This window comes from Rhododendron vialii, chromosome 7a (assembly GCF_030253575.1).
Source record: "Rhododendron vialii isolate Sample 1 chromosome 7a, ASM3025357v1".
NCBI lineage: Eukaryota > Viridiplantae > Streptophyta > Magnoliopsida > Ericales > Ericaceae > Rhododendron > Rhododendron vialii.
In genome coordinates, this window is record NC_080563.1 from 36,369,984 (window position 1) to 36,395,255 (window position 25,272).

Consider the following 25,272-nt stretch of genomic DNA (forward strand, 5'->3'; position numbering starts at 1 on the left):
TCATCATGCTAAACAAGTGTTCGGCAATATGGACCAGTGACATGAGAAGTCAATAGTCCAGGGAGGTTGTACGGGCTCAAGGACCAGTTACATGTGAGTTAACTGGTCCAAGCCGTCTGTTCGGCTATGAGACGGCCGAACAAAGATGGAACTCCAATCGAGAGTAGGAGCAGAGAGAATACTCTGGAAGATTCCAGAATAGTCATGTCTCATATAGGGATAAAGATCCCAAGAATATAGGATCTGAGAAAGATACCCAACGAGTATGGGATGTTCGGCTCTTAAAGGAAAAGAATCCTAAAAGGACTCTTTTCCATAAACTGATAAAGGAAACGAGACTCCTTGATATCCTGGGTTTCCTATACGAGTTAGGAATCCTATGGCAATAAGGATGCTTGGACAGCAAGCATCCATAAATCTATAAATATGAGGAAAACCTAGAGGTAAAAGGTACGCAATACGTTGCATTATTATTGCTTTCCTACTGATAATTAGGGTTTAACTGCTAGTACGTGATACTAACAAAGGCATCGGAGGGCCTTTGCCACGAGAGGCAAAGGTGCACTCACCCCCTGTCTATTTTGCAGATTAGGGTTCAGACGTCGAGCTAGGGTTCCGGTGAAGAGGCACGAATAAGCCGTTGCAATCCAGTTGATCCGAAGCGTCAATTGTTTTCATCCCCCTACAGCCATTTCCTCCCTACTGTCACCCTGTTGATTCAGATCAATCTTCTGAGTTCGTTGAGGAGTTGGGTCAACAGTGGCGTTCCTCCCTGGTACAGCATTGGCTGAGTCTGATGCAGGTTGATTTGTTGTAACTAGGGCTGCAAACGATCCGAGCCGCTCGCGAGCGGCTCGGAGCTCGGCTCGATAACGGCTCGGCTCGGCTCGGTTCAAGACAAAAACGAGCCGAGCTCGAGCTCGAGTCCTGGGCTCGTTTCATAAACGAGCTGAGCTCGAGCTAGTCGAAACTCGGCTCGAATTGGCTCGTGAGCTCGATTATATGATATATTTATATATATATTTACATATTTATATTTATTTATATATATATTTATATATATTTGTTTCATAAACGAGCCGAACGAGCCAAGCTCGAGCTCCGTAAATACATATCGAGCCGAGCTCGAGCTCGAGTCCTGCAGCTCGTCACGAGCTCGAGCCGAGCTCGAGCCAACTAAATTTTTGCCGAGCCGAGCTCGAACACTCTAAAACTCGGCTCGGCTCGGCTCGTTTGCAGCCCTAGTTGTAACAATGCATTGTTAGGTGGAATGTGCACCAAGCTCAGCCGTGCCCTCACCAATTTGTAGAAAGGAAATGTCATCCTGTAACAAAGGATTTTCTTGATGTAGTAGCCCTTCTTGCAAGTCTGGTAACCAGTCGACTTGATCCAAAGGGTCCAATACCGCGGTGTCAAAGGACTCATATTGGTCGATCGCCAATTCAGTGTCAACTGTCTCTCCTGCTGAAAAGGAAGCTGAATTTGTGAGGATTTTGAAGAATTTTCATCTTCCTCCGTTTCTTCAAAAGCGTCTACAATTTTAGTTCCCTTGCCTTTCTGTAAAAGAAAGAAAGTGAGAATACATAGACTTATGAAGAATATGAATCAATAGGGGAAAGAAGAAGGTGAGAGTGTACCCTTGAAGTCAATCCTTTATCGCTCACACTCTGTTTCTGGTGTGCTTTCTGGTTGCTTGCTTCGTGGGGGTAGATACTTCATCAACCTGTCTTTTGGATCTACCAATGGAAGGACTTTTAGACACTTTCTGGCTCACACCTGACTTGATTCTAAGAGTTTGCGTTCGTGGCCTAGTTTCAGAGTCCTTGATTGATTCGGCTTTCCTCTTCCTGGTATTCCCACTTGGCATAGATGATATGGAACTGCTCCTGCATGAGGCACAACGGCCTTGGAAGGTTCATCAGGCAGTCGAGCTGTTACCTCTGTCAAGGAAACAATATCATAATGATTAGTAGAAGCATAACTAATTGAATTAAAAACCAATGAATAGCCTTGCTTACCTGCCTTGTCTTGAAGATATTTGTATTCTGGGTCAAGCCTGTACAAGCAATCTAAAAGTGGAGCACTGAAATATAGAGCTCTCATAGTTGACCACCATTCGTCAAAAGCAGGCAAGGTCACACCATTGGTCTTGAAGTCAATAAGCTGAAAAGCTTTCACACGATGATGAAAATTGTTAACCATCAAGGATATCATTTGCGAGTCCTTGGCCTTAATCGTTGGCCTACTTGAAGCCATCTCAACAATGTCTGGGTGAACAAAAGGCATTGGAATGCCTTGTGAAAGGCCAAATTGTCGAGCAAATTGACAGGGAGAGTAATTCTCGAAACTACAATTTCCAAAATGAGTGTTAATTAGGGCAAAGCCAACTGGAATAAGCCTTGGAAGGAGGATGCTGGCCCAGAATAACTGTTTCGATTGAGTCATTTTCTCTACGAGTTGAGGAGAGGCTGGTGGAATGCCCTCAAAACACGGCCTTAATCTTTCAGATGCATATTCGAATTTATCGAAGGGATAGAAAACAGGCCAATTCCTTTTGTTTTCTTCATAGAAGAAAGTGAAGTACCTTTGGAAGGATGATTCCTCTGTTTGAGTCAGAAAACCTAAGAGGTGTTCAGCATAGCTACGGCACGTTTGCAAGGTTTCATCTGATCGAAGGGGATTATTCAGCTTAGGTTTCAGCTGAGGAAAGTATGCATGTAACCAAGCTTGGAAAATCCAAAAGGGGCCACCACAAGAATCTGCTATCTTTTTGTCAACAAAGGTAAAAAGACCCTTATACAAGGATCCTAAAACAAATGGGGCAAGGGCCAACCTTTTTACTTGGGCCATACAAACGGCCAAATTGAGATATTCTTTGGTAACCCTAAGCCCGGGAACTGCCATAAGAAATCTACAGATCCAGAATAGATAAAATGCAACTTTCTCATGAAAGCAGGGTAGATGCTTTGGCTTTGAAGTGAGTCTTTAGCCATTTCGAGTAACTAACCTCGGATGATGGAATAATAAATGGGGGATCATATGAATCAGGAGAGAGTAGGGCATTTACCTCACAGCCTAAGGAAGGAAGACCAGTCAAATGAGAAATATCCAAGACCGTTGGAGATAATAAACCACAATGCAAAACTAGGGCATTGGATGATTTGGACCAGAAACAAGCTGCGGCGGCTAGGAGTTCAGAGTTCATTTCTAAGGGAAATTGTGAGAGTTCGATTGTCTCACGAATTCCCATCGTCTTCCAATCTTTAAAAAGGAACTTCATCATACGCCTTACCCAGTCCACCCATCCCATTTCAACAGTATAAGGCCAGGAACGAAGGCAAGTGTTCTTACCCCAGTTTGACCATTCAAGCGACGGAAGCTGTAGGAGGAGTGGATCACGTTCCCCCACAGGGTAAACCTCTGGAAGGCCATTCGGAAGAGCCGACGAAAAGGCTGGACCCAATACACAGTGCGAACTGACGTTATCGTCGGGAATGAGGACTTGGGTGTTCTGGTTAACCCCATTTCGGTACGACTCGGGGAATCGGAAGGAGTCCTCCATTGCCGACTCGGTAGTCGGATCATCAATTGGATCGCTAGAAACCTTCATTTTGGATTTCGATGCCATTTGGGTTTGAGAGTTGTTTCAGAGTTTTGGTGTGAGAAGGAATTCAAATTCGTGCCCTAGAATTTAAAGTACTCTGCTTTATATAGGCAGTGAGTTACTGAGGGATTATTTACCCAAGTTAATTTTGAACTCAGGTAAATAGGGGGACATTGTTTACACTATAATTTAGTAGTTTAGTCTAATGTGATCAATTGGGTCAAAATATTACACGTGTTAGCACGTTTTAGACTAATTAATGAAAATGCAATGTGAAGCCTATTAAGGAAAATCAAGTGAACTGATCGACGGTTAATATTCAACTCCAGAACAAGTTTTAGAGCATGAGTTACATACGGATCGTGGACAGGACAATTAATGCAGGCAGGCAGTTTAAGTAATTACAACGTTGGGAACATGTGAGATCATGGAGAAGCAACCGCCTCGTAGTTGAGCAAGAATAGGAAGCATGGAAGTAACCACTCAATTCAAATCAAAGGAGGAAATTCCATCCGATTTGAATTTCTAGTTGAAGACAACCTATAAATACAAGAATAGAAGATATTTAGAACCCCCACTCAATCGCCCAAAGGCTTCTACTTTTATCTGTACTTTACATTTCTTGCTCTAGGAGTAACTTGTAACGTAACTATCCATTCGATTGCGTTCTCATAGTCGATTGACTTCTACCTCGAGGAATAATAAAGTCCATTTTGTTGTTCTTCTTCCATTTTCATTCACTTCATTAAGTTTGCTTCCAGAGAAGTCCTGAAATACGGCAAGGAACTAAACTCCACCACCACCACAAACACCCACATTTCCAGCACGCTCAACAACTCTTAGTCGATTCGTCGACTGCAAGTAAAAATAGACAAACAGACGGGGTGAAAAGGAACAGTAGACGTAGACTTTTTGTTTCGGTGGAGGCTATCCTTCTGAGTGAAATGACAAAGGGTCCCAAATTTTGATTTACCCATTTGTGGTTTACTGTTGACCTGCCCATCAATCTACGCAATCTACAATGCACATAATCTCCCCCAATAATGACAACAATCATTCTATAATCACACCACAAATACTTACACAATATTTATACAAATTCACTCATATTCATATTGGGACCCATATATACTATACTTATATATAGTGTGTGTGGAATCTACCAAAAGTTGTGAATGTATGTGTAAAGTGTTTGTATGAGTGTGTGGTTATATAATAATTGTAATCCCAATATCTAATTAAGCATGGGCGCTGCTATTTGCAGCCCTCTATTTACTCCCATAGCCCGTTAAAAATTTTCAATTATACTCGACAGTTAATTATCGAAATTGAAATATATTTTCAGCATCCAATTACCGAAATATAATATTTTTTTCAACAGATGTTTACTGAAAATGCATGTTCGGCAGTTGTTTACCGAAAGTTGAACATATTTTCGACATGTAGTTACCGAAATATAATATTGTTTTCAACAGCAATTTACCGAAATGCTATTTATGATTTTCAACAACCATTTACCGAAATGTAATGGGCTACGGGAGAAAATAAAGGGCTGCGAATAGCGGTACCCTTAAGCATTGCCATACCCAAGTCTTGAAGTTGACGTTTAACTACATATATAGGCCCTCCCAATGTTCTAAATATTGGTCGTTACAACGTATGCCATCGGAAGATTCCTAACGGTTTTTGAGCCTTCTGATAGACTAATACCGTTAAACTTATTATACTGGTGAGATGAAAAACTCCATCCATACGGGTGGCTTCCATTGATCAACTCCAAGATTGCTCATAAGTCCGCTTAAGCTTGGTTATTGCTGAGTATGCTATGTCTGGTCTTGTCTTAGGTTACCAAATTCCTCGTATTACCCGAAAACGAAAAAGTCTATAATATACACCTTTTAAAAAGATATACCATATGCACCTATTTTATGGTTCATTCATAATATTTTTGTGTGTTTCGTAACTTTTGTTGTAAAATTCATAACCTTTCAGCAGTTCGATTCGTAACATTTTCATTATGATTCATAACATTTTGGTGTATCTCGTAACCTTTATACGATTCGTAACTTTTTAGCAATACGATTCGTAACATTTTTTCTATAATTCATAACATTTTAGGAGGTACATATGATACACATCCAAATAAAGTGTGTGTATTGTAGTCTTTCCCTCCGAAAACAAATAAAAAATGCAAGCTAGAATCGATGTCCTTCTCTCTGGCATCATCGGATCACACGTCATGGATCCCACAGGGTTGACTAGATTTGGTCTGACTCTGAACCCCCTTATTATTATAGGCTAATTTGCTACAATTCTCCATTAACTTAAGAGGTACCCGTTCGAACACTCTATGTACTTACAAATATCACATCACATATCTTAAAACAAAATTAATGCTGACTTCTGCTTTCCTCCCTCTACTCTCTCTCCTTCTCAATCCGATCGAGAGAAACAGCGCGTAAACGAACTTCTTCCTTCGTCCATACTATAATGGGAGAAATGGATCAAACTGCCAATTAACCAAAAAATGAAGAGGGGTCTTCTCCTACTAAACGCCATCTTCCTCACCGTTGGAGGCTGCGGCGGCCCCATGGTCATGCGCCTCTACTTCCTCCACGGCGGCAACAGAGTATGGCTCTCCAGCTGGTTGGAAACCGGCGGATGGCCCATCAGTTTCATCCCTCTTCTCGTAACCTACCTCAACCGCCGTCACAAAGAGGGTCCCGCCGCCAAGTTCATCTTCATGCGAGGTCGGCTGTTTTTCGCCTCCATTCTCATCGGTGTCCTCACCGGACTCGACGACTACCTCTATGCCTACGGGCTAGACCGCCTCCCAGTATCGACCTCTGCCCTTGTGATCGCGTCCCAACTCGCTTTCACCGCGCTTTTCGCATTTATTCTGGTGAAGCAGAAGTTCACTCCGTATTCGATTATCGCAATAGTGTTGCTCACCGTTGGAGCGGGAACTCTGGCGATTCACACGAGCAGTGATCGGCCTGAGGGAGAGTCCAGCAAGGAGTATTACATGGGATTTATCATGACGGTCGCGGCCTCGGTCTTGTACGGGTTTGTGTTGCCGTTGATTGAGTTGACATATAAGAAGGCAAGACAGGCTATTACTTATACGCTGGTGTTAGAGATTCAGCTGGTGATGGGTTTCGTAGCTACTGTATTCTGCACTGTTGGCATGGTTATCAACAAGGATTTCAAGGTCCCTCTCTCTCTCTCTCTCTCTCTCTCTCTCTTGCCGTCTGAGCGTATAGTATCATCTAGGAAAACAAACCAACCATATTTTTTTGCCTCAGCATAGAAAAGTTTTAATAAGAAACATAATAAGGGTACATCGACGTTAGGATTATATTAATATATCTTAGTTAGAAGTAAATCAACATTCTTACGTACTATATTTGAACTGATCGAGTAATAATTCAGTGATCTTGAGACACCTGTAACACCTCTCAACGCTACACATTTCTATGTGATCCATACACCAAGTGATGTACATCACAAAAATATGTTGTAAAACAGGAATGTTGGGACATCCGGTACTCCAAGACCATCCAATAATTTTCCATTGAACCCATATTCTAGTTAATCTGGTGTCAAATCGATCCAGAAAAGAAAATACATCTAGTTAGAGTATTGAATGACCAAAAAAAGCTCCCAATCTCAGAAGCTGCCTTAAAATCTTCACATGAATACCATCCAAGTAGTTTTTTACAGCCTCCATGGTGTAGTCCGCAATATAGTATTTACCATCCAGATTTTTCAGAAATCCTATTGGTACCGACGGTACCCATAGGAAAAATGCACCGACGGCCACCGGACGGCCGTCTCCGGTCACCGGACGGCCGATCCAAGCCGTCCAAAAATTTTAAAAAATAAAACCGAGTGGGCTTAAGCTAGAATCAATGGCATCCGAGGTGTGTAGGGTACTTGATCCGAGTACCCCTTTTTCGTGTATATACACGTATATACAAATATACACGAAAAATGGGTGCTCGGATCAAGTACCCTACACACCTCAGATGCCATTGATTCTCGCGAGGGCCCCTCGGTTTTATTTTTTAAAATTTTTGGACGGCTCGGATCGGCCGTCCGGTGGCCGTCGGTGCATTTTCCCTATGGGTACCGTCGGTACCCATAGCAGTACTCCAGATTTTTCTCGTCGAAATGAATATTACGTTCGACAAAATTTGACACTAAACTTAAGGGAATTCTGGCGTTTCAGACGAGTCAAACCTACTGTAAGGAAACTCCCCCGTCATTCACTAAACTAAGGGAATTCTGGCGCTTCAGACGAGTCGAACCTACTGTAAGGAAACTCCCCCGTCATTGTGCAGTGCAATCACCATCCAACCTCTATTGAAAGATCTCGAGTTGATCGTGCTCTCAAGCAAACACAGCTATTCAAGAATGCAAGTTCCTCCTCCAAATAAGTTTCCCCAACCAATTATGTGATGAAGACCTTCCTTCAGTAAACATAAGAAATTGATTCAATATAGAGTCTACCAAGCTCTAGTTTTAAATTGCAGCATCCCACCATGTATGGGTGAAAACTTGGTTTGATTCCCAGATAACTTTGCTGAATTTTTGTTCCACAACCGGTATTAGGATCACCTACATACATAAGACTAAGAAGCCAAGGATGCGAATACAGGATATGAACATGACACGATACGGCACATACACCTCATTTCTTCGAAAACTAGGATACGGTAGGTACACCTCGATTATAATATATATATATATTTGTATTATAGGGGTATGTTATGATTCCGTATAACAGCCGAGAACATTATTTCAGTTAAATCAAGAACAATACTATGAACATACAAATCAACGTTCTGCCTATAAGTATACATGAACTATACATCTGTGGAAATTCACTCTAGACCGAGTTTTAAAGATTACATTGTAACTTTTTAATACATCCTTACTAGCATGTTCCAAGAGTGTCGCCAATGTATCCTAGAGTATCCACATATACTTGAGTAAAAGAATATAATAAAGAAATTGGACAAGTCTTTGGGCATGTCCGACAAGTATTCAGATAGTGTCTTGTTGTGTCTGTGATCAACACGTGTTGGACACAAATACGTGAGACGGGTAGACATGACCAACAAGTATCTTCTTCCATATTGCTAATTTCTTCTTCACTCTAGCCATTTCAATCACATATTGTTCCTGAGTTCCAACTCCCCATATCACACTTTCAAAGAAGTTCATTTGCAGTACAGAGATAAATTGAAAGCATATAAGGATCCTCTTGATGATCATCACTTCCTCGGATCCTCCCGCTCATTGTCGAATAAAAACCATTTTATCATCTGCAAATTGCAAATGAGACACAACATTTCCATTACGCCCTACTTTACTACCTTATCATTCGTCGGTTCATTGCTCTCTCCAAGTGGTTATTCAGAGTTTCCACCATCTCGTTGAATAGGAAGGAGAATACAGGATCCCTTGCCTAAGCCCTTTCTATGACTGAAACTCCATAGATGCTGAGCCCTTAACTAAAACAGAGATAAATTCTAATAACAAGCATTAAGGGATAAAAGAGCACCATTTACTGCCATATACCAATTTACTTCACATATATTGCAAAAATTTGCAACTTACACGGCGATACACTAATTTTAGAGTTCAAAGACTCAACAACAACAATAGAACCCATGTAGTCTCCTATCATTGGAGGTATGGACGGGGAAAGATTGGAGACATACATAACCTTTGGCAATTTGCACAAAGTGGCTGCTCTCAGAAAATACCACTAAAACAATGGCCCCCCATACTTGTTTTGCTGTTGAACCATGCTCACAAATCAAAACCAAATGACATTAGAGAGGGCAAGCCTAAAGACCCAATTCAATTTCTATGCACATTACCAGGCTTCTTTCATTGATAGTCCAGAGCATCGGTATACACAATAGTTCAAAGACTGAATTGTGGATTTCCAATCAAATCAAAATTCTTATTGCAATCAATCAAACATGTTGTAGGTGAAGTAAAAAGTCATACAAATAACTATGACAATTATGAATTTACCCAAATACTGTGCTACTGAGTGACTATCTAGCCTAGAAATCAATGCTGGAGAGTGCCAAATTAAAGATGGACCATGTGAGACCACAACTAGTAAAACCACAAATGCAAAACACAAACTAAACCAAGGTTTTCAAAAGCCCTATCCGTGAAAAGTCTTAGACAACAATATATACACGTAAATTATTTTCTTGCCAAACTAAGTTGCACTTCAACATTTTGCAGGCTATTCCAAGGGAGGCAAGAGATTTTGGACTTGGCGAAACAAAATATTATGTGGTGCTGGTTTGCAGTGGCATAGCTTGGCAAGGTTTCTTCCTAGGGGCAATAGGAGTCATTTTTGCTGGTTCATCTCTTCTCTGTGGTATCATCATCGCTGTTATACTTCCGATGACTGAAATCCTAGCCGTTATTTTCTACAAGGAAAAGTTTACCCCAGAGAAAGAAGTTTGTCTTGTTCTCTCGCTTTTGGGATTCATCTCATATTTCTACGGCGAGCTAAAGGATGACAAGGCGAAGAGTGAAGCTCAAACTCCAGAAGCGGAGACGCCACGAGCTAGTAGTGATATAATTACAGGAATGATTGCGGATGCCTCGACTGAATGTTGTGCTTGAAATAGGTGTACTGAAAATTAGTCTGGCATATTCATACACAGCTACTAACATCTACAAGAGCCTTCAATTCAATGACTACAATTTCGTATCACGGTAATAGAGCACGCGCGATCAATTTTCTTGGAAATAAAGTCATAAGTAGTGTATTTTTTGGAACTGCAGTCTCATTTTGAAGCTGTATGATCCTGCAGCTAGTGTATTGGTTTTGAGGCAAGGGTGGATGGGTGGTGCTTCCGGTTACCGCCATTGGCACTGGTACTGCTGTTGCTACATTTTGAAGTTGATTTTTAAAGCTTAGAGTCTAGGTGCTTTGATGATTTTAATGAACAAGATGTAACCTTATGGTATGGCCTTATATATCTGAATTAGTTGGCTCCTTGTCAGCCTAGCCTTTTCTTTTTTGGGTTCTTGGTGGCACATGATTGTCTGTGTTAAAGGTGTCAACCTCCTTGGGATGTTTGGTAATGATGCCGTCGTGCCCATTATCCTTGTGGTATTTGTACCCATCTTTCGAAGATTAAGAAAGTCATTTTCTTTTGTGTTGAGTGAAAAAACAGATGTGATCAGTATTTTTCTACATTTCAAATCTTCGATACATCGTGGAATTTGTTTTGAGCCGTGGATGTACTTAGATATACAAAAGAAACCGGAGGCATCTTGATGGTACCAGGCGAGGTTTATCTTGATGGTACGAGCATCCATACTAAAAATTCCGCTTTGATCTATCCATCCATTCCAGGTTGATTGGATATCCCCATTGAGCTATATTTGAATCTCGAAATTCTTGCTATCCTACTATTCCCTCCCTCCACAGCTCAATAGGAAAAATGGAAGGAAAGGCAAACAAGAAAATGAAGAGGGTTCTCCTTCTAGTAAACGTCACACTCCTCGCGGTCGGACTCTGCGGCGGCTCCATGGTCGTGCGCATCTACTTCATCCACGGTGGCAACCGAGTATGGCTATCGAGCTGGTTGGAAACCCGCGGCTAGCCCATCAACTTCATTCTCATTGTCTTCCAATGATCAACTCCAAGATTGCTCATAAGTCTGCTTAGCTTAGTTATTACTGAGTATGCTATGTCGGGTCTTGTCGCAGATTACCAAATTCCTCGTATACCCGAAAACAAATTAAAAATGTAAGCTAGAATCTACGTCCTTCTCTCTGGCATCATCGATCACGGGTCATGGATCGCACGTGTTGACTAGATTTGGTCTGAACCCTTAATATAGGCTAATTTGCTACACTTCTACATTAACTTAAGAGGTACCCGTTTGAACACTCTATGTACTTGTAAATATCATATCAAATATCTTAAACAAAATAAATCAACAGCCTGTTCAATATGCTGACTTCTGCTTTCCTCTCTCTACTCTCTCTCCTTCTCAATCCGAGAGAGAACAAAGCGTAAACGGACCCAGATATCGCAAATTAGTATTGATAAGAAATAATGGGAGAACTGGATCAAACCGCCAACCAAAAAATGAAGATGGGCCTTCTCCTTCTAGTAAACGTCACACTCCTCGCCATTGGAAGGTGCGGCGGCCCCATGGTCATGCGCCTCTACTTCCTCCATGGCGGCCACCGAGTATGGCTATCGAGCTGGCTGGAAACCGGCGGATGGCCCATCAATTTCATTCTCCTTCTCGTAACCTACCTCAACCGCCGTCGCAAAGAGGGTCCTGCCGCCAAGCTAGTATTCATGGGAGGTCGGTTGTTCATCGGCTCTTCCGTTACCGGCGTCCTGTCCGGAGTCGACAACTACCTCTACGCCTATGGGGTGGCCCGCCTCCCAATATCGACCTCCTCTCTAGTAGCCGCGTCCCATCTGACTTTCCTTGCGCTTTTCGCATTTGTTCTGGTGAAGCAGAAGTTCACTCCGTATTCGATCAATGCGGTGGTGTTGCTCACCGTAGCAGCCGGAGTTTTGGCGCTTCACACGAGTACCGATCGGCCGGAGGATGAGTCCAGGAAGGAGTATTACTCGGGGTTCTTCATGACGGTAGCGGCCGCGGTTTTGTTCGGGTTTATGTTGCCGTTTATGGAGCTGACCTATAAGAAGGCAAGACAGGACGTTACGTATACTCTGGTGCTGGAGTTTCAGTTGGTTATGTCTTTCGTTTCTACTCTAGTTTGCACTATTGGCATGATAGTCAACAATGACTTCAAGGTATCCTTCTCTCTCTCTTAAGTTTTGAATAACGGCGATGGACCACGTAGCAATGTTACAGTAGCGGGAGTATCGAATAATATGTAAAAATGGTTTTCATGGTTGTGATATTTTAAAAATTATGTATGAGGCCAGAGCGCTTAAATTGGCCGTAGTGGTAAAGTATCGATCAGGCCACCAAAGAAAAAGTGATGGGAAATGTACCCTTGAGATCGAACCCAATGTATTCTCAATGGGGACAATCTAGACCTCTATTTTCAATCAATAACACCCAGCTCCATTCACCTAGAATTCCCCTAACCAAAACTTTAGTTGGGGATTGTAAAGCTCTGCTGTGGAATGCAATTGCCGTGTGCGGCATACGTTTTGAGACAGGAAAATCAAGTTGCTAACAAATTGGCAAATTTGGGAGCAGACAAGGAAGACCATGGCGTCGCTGGTGATGCCTCTGGATTCGGGAGTACGATTCTCTGTGTCAAGAGGTTTTTCAGCCGTTGGATTGTGTAATTATTTTCTCATGTTTTAAATTCAACGATCGAAAAATTCTTTGGCACAGAAGCACAGGAATTTTCAGCACAGAAAACCCTGTCTCGTGTTTTAGTTTCTGTTCTCCTGTATCCAAATAAACAAAAAGGAAAGAAACAAAAATAAATAAATAAACAAATAAACAAGGGTGACATGACAATTATTGACAAAGGGTCGTAAATTTTGATTTGCCCAATTATGGTTGACTTGCCTACCAATCTTTGCTGACCTCTCCAAAGATTCGGAATCAATTCACACGAGTATTCCGGCCAATTAAACGAGAGTATTCCGGCCAATTAAACGAGTCCTTCGATATCAGGTATACCATTTGCACGCGTATTGTGTAGGACCCACTTGGGCCCCACACAAAAGATTGGAACCGTTCAATTTGTTTAAAATAAACTCACACTTCTACTGATATCCAATTGGGCTGATTTTCTTAAAAATACATTTTAAACAAATTAAACGACTCCGATCATTTGCGTGAGACCCCGAGATGGATCCCACGTAATGCGATGCGTATTTGGTGTACATCAAATGATGTACCCATAGTTCTTATTGCAATCAAACACGCCCTGCAGAAGTCACATTTGGAAAGCACGATTTTTCCTTGCCAATATATATTGACCTGAGAAGGAAAACCTAAAAAGTTCTTGAAACAAACATGCAGGCCCTGCAGATTTCTTCAAAGTTCTTGAAACCTACTCAGACAATGAAGAACACAAACTAAACCAAGGTTTTAAAAACTGTGTACATAAAAAGTCTAAGCAACATTATATGTATACCTGACTAGCTAGGCATTTATAAAAGAAAACCAACTTTCACCTTACTATTTTGCAGGCAATTCCAAGGGAGGCCAGAGATTTTGGACTCGGCGAAACAATGTATTATGTGGTGCTGGTTTCCAGTGCCATAGTTTGGCAGTGCTGCTTCCTAGGCTCGATAGGGGTCACCTTCGTCGGTTCATCTCTACTCTCTGCTATCATCATCACAGTTGTACTCCAAGTGACAGAAATTCTAGGTGTTATTTTGTACAAGGAAAAATTTACAGCAGAGAAAGGGGTTTCTCTTTTTCTCGCATTATGGGGATTTGTTTCCTACTTCTATGGTGAGCGAAAACACAGCAAGGAGAAGAGTGAAATTCAAGCTCCAGAAAAGGATACGCCGCTGCCTATTACCGTTGCCACTCCATCATGAATGATTGTACATAGTATATGTTATTGAATGTACTCTTTCAAACGGATGCATAGGACCGGCCTAGGGACAAAGGCTATGCACATTGCAAAGGGACTAGCCTCTGTATACCCCAAAAGTTATTTCTTCTTACTGTTTTATGTATTTTTTTTATTTTTTTTGGCCATTCGTTAATCTTAATCTACATTATCCTATAGGAGAGACTTTGGGGAGGGGGCGAGGCTTACGGGAATCGAACGTTGTCCATGTACATGAGAATATGTAAGGGAGGCCAACTGCACTCCACTCCATGTGCTGTTAGTGTTTTATGTTGTATGTGGGCTAAAATGGTTTGTTTGTAAATTGTAATTGGGTCAAAAGTCTAGTTTGGGCCTTTTGGTCGTGTGTTGTCTAGATGGGTCTTATTATTGTAAAATTAGCCGAAGGTCCAATGTTGTTTGCATAAATAAATATCCATGTTAAGAACTATCAAGAATTATTAATTAAGAGAAAACAAGAAAGATCAGCGCTTCCCCTGTTCTCTGTTTTGTGTCTATCCTCGAGAATTCCGACGGCAATTGATCTGGTCCTTCGGTTCTCTAATCTCCGCCCTATTCCGCTAAGGGATAAAGTATTTATTTTTTGAATTAAATGAGATGTATTATAAGAGAATGACTTGTTTCGTAAAACGAAACTAAGTACTTAAAATACTTAAAAACCTTAGCAAAACAGAACCTAAGTCTTTTTGGCTAAGCTAATCTACAGCCAATAATGATAATATATATTTTGTGAACAGCAAAAAATAAATTTTATTAACCTTTGAAATTGTTACAAGGATTAATAGGACAAGGGTAGTGACAACAAAATGTCCAACCTGAGACCCAATCCATTGATTAGCAAGATACCAACCAAGTAAACACCTAAAAGGCATAAAGCCCGAACACATGGGACATGCCCAACAATTAATCCAGATGGGACGCAACCCAAAACACCTAAGAGGCTTAGAAGACCAGAATACAAGGAACAAGCCCACAAATTAGCCCAACACAAACCCTAGCAAAACAAAACACATCACCACTGCCGCCCAACAACACCTCCCACCTCCACAAACAGCCACCCAAAAACACGGTAGACCACTGTAATGGACAGAGCCACACCGCCGTCTCACGGAGCCGTTAGGCCAAAGGACTGGTCGATCTCAGGAAATCAACCGATGGAGACGAGTAACCTGGACCAAAGTGTTCAACCTGAGACCCAATCCATTGATTAGCAAGATACCAACCAAGTAAACACCTAAAAGGCATAAAGCCCGAACACATGGGACATGCCCAACAATTAATCCAGATGGGATGCAACCCAAAACACCTAAGAGGCTTAGAAGACCAGAATACAAGGAACAAGCCCACAAATTAGCCCAACACAAACCCTAGCAAAACAAAACACATCACCACTGCCGCCCAACAACACCTCCCACCTCCACAAACAGCCACCCAAAAACACAGTAGACCACCGTAATGGACAGAGCCACACCGCCGTCTCACGGAGCCGTTAGGCCAAAGGACTGGTCGATCTCAGGAAATCAACCGATGGAGACGAGTAACCTGGAACAAACACCCTCGACCCGTCAAGCCGAGCCTAGCCGTTAGGCAAAACCGAAAAGCTCCAACAAGCAAATCGGAGGTCGACAAAGGCAGAAAGAGGGCGGAGCCCAGGAGAGGAGGAGACGACGCTGAAACGGCTACGAGGAGAGGAATCTGTTTCAGCAAGGGAACCACCTCTGAGAACGGAAGGACGACGACATCATTGCCCGCTATGAGCATAGTAGTGTCTACTTAGGGCATCCACCATTGATGGGTTAAGTAGTAGGTTAGGAGTTAGAGGGATAAGTTAAATTTTTTGCTAGGACATTGGACTTTTCTAGCATGCATTGGATAGGTTAGTATGAGTGTTAAATCGAGCAAGTTATAAAGTGTTGGCTATTTTTGGCCAATCTACAAGATTATACTTACCACGGAAATGGTGCTTCTGTGCTACCAATTTCAGCATCTTTTTTATTAACTTGTTCTTTTTTTTGGTCAAACGAAAATTTAACTTATTCAACTATGTATGCAAACTTCTACCAATTTCTACCAATATCAAAGCATATAATGGGTATGTGTAAACAAGTGACCCTTGACAGAGCTCATGAAGGAAAAGAATTTATGCACCCGACCCCAAGTGATTGGGAAATAAGATTCGATTTGGTTTATCAAAAGCGTATACATCTGCAACAAGTTTATTCAACTATGAAAACTGCAATAGAATTTGATTAAAAAATGATTAATTTGGTACACTTTAGTGGTTGTCTTCTAGCCGTTGGGAACAAAAGTAAACGATAGAGTTGTGCTGTTCAAATGTAGAGACGTTGGGTAAAAAGAAATTAGTCATTGGGATGATATAAGGAAAAAAGAGAGGCAATCTGGCATTTAATTAGAGGTAGAATACTTTAAGTAATGAACCCTTTTAACTTCACATTAATTCATTACCTAACTTATATACCTCAACTAAATCAAATGATCTTTAAATTAAGTCATTTTGACACTTTAACATGTAAAAAGTTACCATGTCCATAGTGGATGCTCTTATGCATTAATTGAATTGGATCAATAGATAGGCCAGGGAGCAGCTCCCTAAAGCTTTGTTTGAAACTTGTGGAAGAGAAGGGAAAGGAAGAGAAATAATTAAGAGAGAAAGTAAAGGAAAAATTAGAGAGAAAATTGTATTCATTTTGTTGTTTTCTTTTCCCTTTCTATAGGAATCCAAATAAGAGAGGAGATTTTTTTTTTTTGTAATTTTCCCTTCCTTTCCCTTTTCTTCCCCAGGTTTCGGATCCTGTTCAAATATTTTTTTTAACATTTTAGTCGGGTTCGGGTTGTGTAAGGGTTCGATTTGACAGGACCTTGGCCTGGGTTAGGGTTCTCCTTCCGCTGGTTCGTTCCCGTCTCTGGACCTGCAATAAGTCACTAGGGCTGGAGTAGTCCAGTGACCCTCCGACGATCAAGTCAGATCTCAGGGGAGAATATGGATCTAGGGTTAGGGTAGAATGACATACCTTTAAAAGGCTAGTATCCCTTTGTATTTATAGACCTAGGTTTGCTTGCCCTCCAAGCTAGCGCGTGGAAGATACGCCCGGGTAATCGCCTCGGGTGACGTCATATGTGACGACAAGAGCGGAAACGGTTACGGAGCACATGATCAGATCTGACCACAATGATCGCGTCTACCACGTATCTTCTTTTGATTCCTTCTGGCATAACAAACTCTCCTTGCGTGAGCTCTGTGTGAACGTCTACGCAATTGTATTGCGTGTTGCTGGCAGTTTACCGAGGTTAGTACTGAAGGATCTTTGCCGAACGTTTAACCGAACCAATACACCACAGTCCATTTGCACTGACCTACGGGTCAGACCCTCACGGGACCTCGGCTAACGGTATTTGGCACCATCACCTAGCTTGGTACCGAAGCCACCACAATAGCCCCTTAACTCTCTGATGCATCGACTCTTTGCTTCAGGGAGTTAATCTTTTCCGTGAACCATCATGCTTTGACTTCCAATACATAAATCGCCAAAGAGAAAAGCGACATCGGAAATTATTGGAATGCCACCCCCAGCTTTTGATGCCACGTGTTGATCATCACCGAGGTACATGGAGTCAATAGCTGTCTCGGCACGTGTAATACCAGTTGATTGGTACAGAACGTCCTTTCAGTGACACGCGTCAAAAACATAATGGCTCGGTGATTCGGCGTTCTGACCTCGGTGCAGAACTTTCGATCTTGTCCGTCAGATGGTGCCACGCGTCAGAGATCCATCGACTCGATGCGCGACGCTTCGTTTCCCGCGCGCCCCCTTAAACCGCCCGAGTATATAAAAGAAAAGGGAGAGAGAGAATGAGAAAACTCTCCTGATTTTGAAGTCGAACTGTCGCCGCCGTCGCCTTCTGCCTTTCGATCGAGATTTTAAGCGTTTTGGTTGAGGGCTTTCATACGAATTTGAGGTATATCGATCTCCTTGCTTTAATCTACATGTTTTGACCATTTTTTCCAAGTTTCTCGTCATTTTTTGTGTGCATTTTGGCTGAGCAACCGCTCGCCGCTGTCTGGCTTAGGGCGGCACTGGGTTTTTTCGACGTTGTTCATGTTTTTCCCGAGACCTAAATTCATCCCGAGACCAAACTTCATCCCGAGACCATAAGAATAGGTTTCTAGACCCCAAGGATTCTTCCCGAAAGGGAAGTGCTCTTGTAGGAACCGATACCCGAAGATCCTGAGGAGTGACGACCATTCCGTCCCGAGCATTAGACCTTGATTTTCCCTGAGCATATAGCTAACGGGTTTTTGCATTCTTTTCCTTGGTTAGGTAGGGGCGAATAGTCATCGAGCTCTCCTCGGATAGTTCCAGTAGTTCAGGCTCTTCTCCCGTTGAAATTCCCGAGGATATTCGCCAGACACTTCGGATCCGAGCATTTTTTCGGACTCTAATTGACTGTATTGAACCACTTGAAACCTTGAGAGCTCCTCGTGAGGTGACGACATTCGACCCCCAAGAGATGGAAGCCCCAAGTACCTCAAATCAAGGTCCGGGTCCATTCGCGGGTGCCCTCGAGGAAGTTCGAGGACGCAGGAGGGCGATGAGGCCATACCCATATCGGAACCAATATTTTGCCGGTTCCTCGGCTTCTTATGCTGAATTCAAAAGGGTTTACAGCATTCCTCATGATGTTGACGTCCGGCTTCTACCGAATAGCGACCCCAAGGATCTTCCTCATCGGGAAGGGGCACTGATTTTCCCTTTAATGGCTATCACCGAGGGGGGTGTTAGGTTCCCCCTCCATCAGTTCGTCCGAAGGGTTCTCCGAGCCCTCTCTCTCACCTCTTCTCAACTCCCGGTGAACTCCTACTGGATCATTACTAGCATCATAGAGCTGAGGAGGCAATACAACCTTACCTTTGGACTCGAGGAACTCTTCGGTGTGTACTTGGTTGGAGTTAACCGGGAGAGCGATGATATTACCTTTCCTGTAGGACGGGATATGACACATTCCTTATTGACCATCTTCCTGACTCAGAAGAATGGACGAGCATTTACGTATCGGCTACCGGGAATTTTATGTTTGGGCCCGGGGAGAGCGTGGACACCGCCACCACGGTTCAATTCGAGACCGGGGCTCCTGGTCGGTAGAAATCTCTTTTATTTTTAGTACATATGTTGCATGTTCTTTCCCACCTCATCGTACACTGATTCTTCCATTACTTCTCTTTCAGCCGTGGGCATTGTTACAGAGCTTCGGGAAAGGATTGTTCGAGCACGGATAGTAGCTGCCTATGCCATTCCTATCACGAGTCGGTATGCTCCTGACCTGCTTGGGTACAAATCGATTTATACCAACTATTTGAAGAAGAGGCCGAGGCAGTAAGGTGTTCCTCGAGCGGGACGAGGACGTGGCCGAAGGAGAAGCCGAGGAAAATGAGAAGGGAGGGGAGGCGGAGGAGCTGGGGCGCCAGAAGACGAAGTGAGTGATTCTGGTCCCCTAGGCACAATCCGAGAGGAAATCGATCGGGAGACCCCAGAGAGAACGGGACTCAGCGACGAGATGAGCGGTCGTGGAAGGGAGGTTCTCAACCTACGGCGCCAGAGGCCACGAGGATGGGGCGCAGGCGTCGCGATTGGCTCACCGGGGGCCGGAACCTCGAGGGTCATCCCAGTTTCTCCGCAAGAGCCTTCGGAGAAGAGGGCTCGGACCGAGGGAGAGGGCTTCGGCCAAGGGAGAAGCGGAGAGCCGATCTTGATAGAGGAAAGAAGAGCCCGAGGAGACGAGGGAGATGTGGAGAGCAGGGGGGAAACCGACACGGGGACCCGTGTTCCGGTAAGGGAGGTCCCTTGGGCCCCCGAGGTTCGTCACTACGCGGGGCGCCTAATTCATCACGCCGATAGTGCATCTGCCAACATTGGGACGGCGTTTGGGCTGCTTCGTTCGTGTATTCTTCCGAAGGACGCCCGAGCTATCGAGGGATGTATCGAGGATCTGACAGGAGAGATAGCACAGGCGCTTTTGAAAGTAAGTTACTCTTCTTTGATCCCTTGATTGAATGTTGGAGTTTGATCATTTTTAATTGTGTTGGTAGGCCAGTGCCCGGGCGTTGGTAGTGCACGACAGGTATAAGGCGCAAGAGAGGGAGATTGGGGAGCTGAAGAGGGCTCTCAGGTAGAGGGAGGACGATCTGAAGATAGCCCGGGAGACTTGCGACCTTTACTTGACGGATTTCCAGAGGTGCGACAGGGAACGGATAGCTGCTGAGGGACGAGTAGCAAAAGCCAATGAGGATGCTAATACCCTAAGGGTTACTGGGGCGCGAGAGGTTGAGTTCGCGAGGAGCAAAGGCTACGACGAAGGTTGGGATGCAACCGGAGTAGAGTATAAGAAGCAAGTCCGAGAGATTGAGGCAGAGCTCTTTAGAGATCGATTCTTGGATGGACTTCGGTACGGTCATGAAGCCTTGGCAAACAAGCTTAATCTGCGGGAAGACTCCGAGCTGCGAGCCGTGCCCCAGCCTCCTCCCGAAGAGCTCGTGCTACCCGAAGAAGAGGATGAGCAAGTGCCGATCTCGAAAGAGTTGCAAGTGCTCGAGAAACAAGTTGATCCCAGTGCCACCGCTCCTGTTGATGTGTAGCCTCCATCCTTATCTCTGTAGATACTTCAATCTTTTTTATTTGTGATTTGACTGGACGACTCCGAACGTTTGGAGTTTGCCGTTCCAGTGTTTGTAAACATTTGATATTGTAATAGGAGCCGAACAGTTGGTCGAAGCTTTAATGCTTTCTTTTTCCTGAATGCTATCTTTGTAATACTTGTATGAATTTATGCTTGTTGCATGGGTGATGTTGCATGGGTGATGACCCCCCTGCTTCGGTTATGCTTCTTGAGCAATTTTATCGAAGAATTATCTAAAGCATGATCCGGAGCAAATTTGAATCCCGAAAAAAGAATGGGGGGCAAAAATCGAAGCCCCAGTCAGTAGCAAGACCAAGGAGGGCCAGGTGACCTAGTCTGAAGCAAGTGAGGAGCAATTTTGAACAATCCATGCCCCTGCTTGTTAACGAAAATAAGCCTAGCGAGGGGTAAACGCGTGAAATGGTGGTACTGCTTGGGGATGTAGGCTGGAGTCGCGAAGGGATATGGCTTCGGCCACAAGTTCGGGACGCAGCGAGTCCGAGCAGTGAGAGACTTTGGTGGGTCGGTATAAGGGGCTCGGGAGGAAGCCGAGTATCCTTAAAGCGAGTGATCAGAAATCCAAACGACCGAAGAGGCTAAATATTTGATATTGTAATAGGAGCTGAACAGTTGGCCGAAGCTTTAATGCTTTCTTTTTCCTGAATGTTATCTTTGTAATACTTGTATGAATTTATGCTTGTTGCATGGGTGATGATCCCCCTGCTTCGGTTATGCTTCTTGAGCAATTTTATCGAAGAATTATCTAAAGCATGATCCGAAGCAAATTTGAATCCCGAAAAAAGAAGGGGAGGCAAAAATCGAAGCCCCAATCAGTAGCAAGACCTAGGAGGGCCAGGTGACCTAGTCCGAAGCAAGTGAGGAGCAATTTTGAACAATCCATGCCCCTGCTTGTTAACGAAAATAAGCCTAGCGAGGGGTAAACGCGTGAGATGGTGGTACTGCTTGGGGACGTAGGCTGGAGTCCAGAAGGGATATGGCTTCGGCCACAAGTTCGGGACGCAGCGAGTCCGAGCAGTGAGAGACTTTGGTGGGTCGGTATAAGGGGCTCGGAGGAAGCCGAGTATCCTTAAACCGAGTGACCAGAAGTCCAAACGACCGAAGAGTGTAGGGAGGTATTCCCGAGCAGATACATTTAGTTACCGAACACGTGATGTTTGGGAACACGTGGTAAATACGACTGGACTTATCGCTGGGCAGTATGAAGAACAGCGATATGGCACAATGACATGTGAAGTCCTTGGTCTATGTAATCTGTTCGGCTGAATAAAGGCCAATGACATGACAAGTCACTGGTGTAAACTATCTGTTCGGCAGATATGAGACATTTTGATTACGTTTAGACCAAGTTACATGTGAAGTCCCTGGTCCAGATAGTCTGTTCGGCCATGAGACAGCCGAACAAAGAAGGAGCTCCAATCGAGAGTAGGAGCAGAGGGAATACTCTGGAAGGTTCCAGAGTAGTCATGTCCCATAAAGGGATAAAGATCCCAAGAATATAGGATCTGATAAAGATACCCAACGAGTATGGGATGTTCGACTCTTAATGGAAAAGAATCCTAAAAGGACTCTTTTCCATAAACTGATAAAGGAAACGAGACTCCTTGATATCCTGGGTTTCCTATACGAGTTAGGAATCCTATGGCAACAAGGATGCTTAGACAGCAAGCATCCATAAATCTATAAATATGAGGTAAACCTAGAGGTAAAAGGCACGCAATACATTGCATTCTTATTGCTTTCCTACTAATAATTAGGGTTTAACTGCTAGTACGGGATACTAACAAAGGCATCGGAGGGCCTTTGCCACGAGAGGCAAAGGTGCACTCACCCCCTATCTATTTTGCAGATTAGGGTTCAGACGTCGAGCTAGGGTTCCGGTGAAGAGGCACGAATAAGCCGTTGCAATCCAGCTGATCCGAAGCATCAATTGTTTTCATCCCCCTACAATTGGCGCCGTCTGTGGGAAACGAAAGAATTCCCTTTTGAAATACGACCATGGTGGAAGTAACTCCAGCAACACCGCATGAACCAAAAGATGTGTTAGATGAGGGGAGGGACAAATCTCCACCTGGGGCTCCGAGAAAGCCCCAGGGTGGGCACAGGAGGAACACAAGTAAGGACCGCCCCCTTACCGTGCATCATAACTCCAAAAATAGAGGGGATGGAGAGACGTCTTCGAGATCCACGAGAAGGAGTAAATCCCATCACAGGGATGAATCGATCGCGCACTCCAGGAGTGTGCACCATAGTGACGACGTTCTTGATAGGAAGAGGCAAGAAGTCGAGGAGTATGCTCGTCTGATTAAAAAACGAGAGCATGAGATCAGAGAATTGGAAAGAATTAGGGAGCATCTGGAGGATTCTGGACTATCTCGAAGAAATTCTAGAGGCAGTAGGTATGCTATGGTACAATACAGAAAAGCTCCTTCACGAGGAAGAAGGAGCAGAAGCAAGAGCAGAAGTCCTGTTACAGGGCATCATGAGGCTTCTCTACGAAAAAGGGGAAGAAAAAGTAGAAACCGAACACCAGAGAGAATGACTTCTTCATGAAAAAGGAGGAGCAGAGACCGAAGTTTTACCCCCGAGGAAGAGGATACGAGAAAGCATCATCGAGACAGGTACGAGAGGCCTGATGCTGACTGGGTCAAGGCTTCGGCCCACAAGTCAAAGGAGCAAGAGGATGGGACAGTGACTGCACGAGAAGCAGCACGCAAGGCCCTAAGTAATATTGCAGCCTCCCCCTTTACAAAGAGGCTACAAGAAGCAAGGTTGCCGAGCAGAGTGAAGCACGGTGCATTCGTACTTTACGAGACAAATACGGATCCCGTAGCTCACATACAACATTATCAACAGGCCATGTTTATGCATGAGGGGGATGATTCCATATTGTGCAAGATGTTTCCCTCCAGTCTTGGCAAGGTAGCTTTATCCTGGTTTCATAAGTTGGCCTCACGATCCATACGAGGATGGAGGCAGCTAGCAGAGGAATTTACTGCTCGGTTCTTAACGAGCAGAAAGGCCCCAAAGACTTTTGAGAGTCTTTCCACCATGAAGCAGGAGGAGAACGAGCAAATTAGAGATTATGCAAAGAAGTACTGGGAAACTTTCAACGAGATTGAAAGTTGCAGTGAGGAGTACGCAATTGCTACGTTCAAAACTGGTTTGCCTGTTCGGGGAGAGCTGCGACGTTCATTGAATAAACATCCAGTAGCCACCTTGGCTAAATTGATGGAACGGATAGAGCAACACGCCAGAATGGAGGATGACATACTCCGTGAGGATGGCAGGGCAGTTGCCGAACAGCCGAAGGCACCTGCCAAAAAAGTGGATAAGCCAGAACCCAAGTCTTACAAAGACAGAAGGGAGTATGGGCAGGCTAAGAAAGAGCCATACAAGGACAAGCAAGCTCCTGACCCCAAGTCCTTCTTTTCTATCACTACGGTTTGGAAGGAGCCAATATACAGGATTCTTTATCGAATAAAGAATCAGCCATATTTTAAATGGCCCCCAAGTCTAGGCGGCGACAAAGATGCAAAACGTGCTACGAATCAGCACTGCAGTTATCACAAAGATTGGGGCCATATGACCGAGGATTGTGAGGTATACAAGAGGCACCTTGATGATTTGGTCTCTCGGGGCTATCTCAAGGAGTTTATCCAGGAGGACCCTAAAGAGAAAGGGAAGGCTATGGAGCTGGGATACGAGCAGCACCCTAAAGGCGTGATCCATATGATACATGGGTTGGCTGCACCTTATACGAGGAGTGAGGTGAGGCTGTTGCAAAGACAGGTCAAACACGATCAGCACGTGATGCGATTGGGAAACAAGAGGGGGAGAGAGACTGATGTATGCAAAGAGAGCATGGCATTCAGTGATGATGATTTGGGGGAGGTCCAAATACCCCACAATGATGCATTGGTCGTAACCCTACGAGTTGGGGAATACGACATCGAAAGAATTCTAGTGGACTCGGGCAGTTGTACAGAGGTATTGTACTATGATGCATTCAAAAAGATGGGGCTGGCCCAATCAGACTTAGAACAGTCTACAACACCTCTTATTGGGTTCGGTGCAGGAGCAGTCTGGCCCCTTGGAAAGGTGACGTTACCTGTTCGGGCCGGATCAGTAGTGTTGAGAACGGACTTTTTGGTAGTCGATGTCCAATCTTCCTATAACGCGATTATAGGGAGGACGTGGTTACACAAAATGAGAGCAGTCTCCTCGACTTATCACCAGATGGTAAAATTTCCAGGTTTAAATGGGATTGAAGTCCTTAAAGGCAATCAGAAAGTGGCTCAACAGTGTTTGATCTCCATCATCAAAAAAGCCCCAAAGGTCCACCATGTTCACACATTAGAAGTACCAGA

At 43.9% G+C, this 25,272-nt stretch overlaps 2 protein-coding genes and 1 non-coding gene across 3 annotated transcripts; 2 read left to right on the forward strand and 1 right to left on the reverse strand.

Moving 5' to 3' along the window:
• Positions 1-6,098: 6,098 nt before the first annotated feature.
• On the forward strand, positions 6,099-10,804 carry LOC131333332 (purine permease 3-like). The gene is made up of 2 exons (XM_058367795.1): positions 6,099-6,815; positions 9,878-10,804. Exons 1-2 carry the CDS (start codon positions 6,132-6,134, stop codon positions 10,265-10,267), a joined length of 1,074 nt encoding a protein of 357 aa, XP_058223778.1. The 5' UTR covers positions 6,099-6,131; the 3' UTR covers positions 10,268-10,804.
• LOC131334948 (small nucleolar RNA snoR100) lies at positions 9,404-9,511 on the reverse strand. Its single transcript, XR_009202349.1, has one exon. It is a non-coding gene; the product is annotated as a small nucleolar RNA snoR100 (small nucleolar RNA).
• A 142-nt stretch (positions 10,805-10,946) lies between the features above and the next one.
• On the forward strand, positions 10,947-14,602 carry LOC131333448 (purine permease 3-like). The gene is made up of 2 exons (XM_058367977.1): positions 10,947-12,434; positions 13,800-14,602. Exons 1-2 carry the CDS (start codon positions 11,715-11,717, stop codon positions 14,154-14,156), a joined length of 1,077 nt encoding a protein of 358 aa, XP_058223960.1. The 5' UTR covers positions 10,947-11,714; the 3' UTR covers positions 14,157-14,602.
• Positions 14,603-25,272: the final 10,670 nt, after the last annotated feature.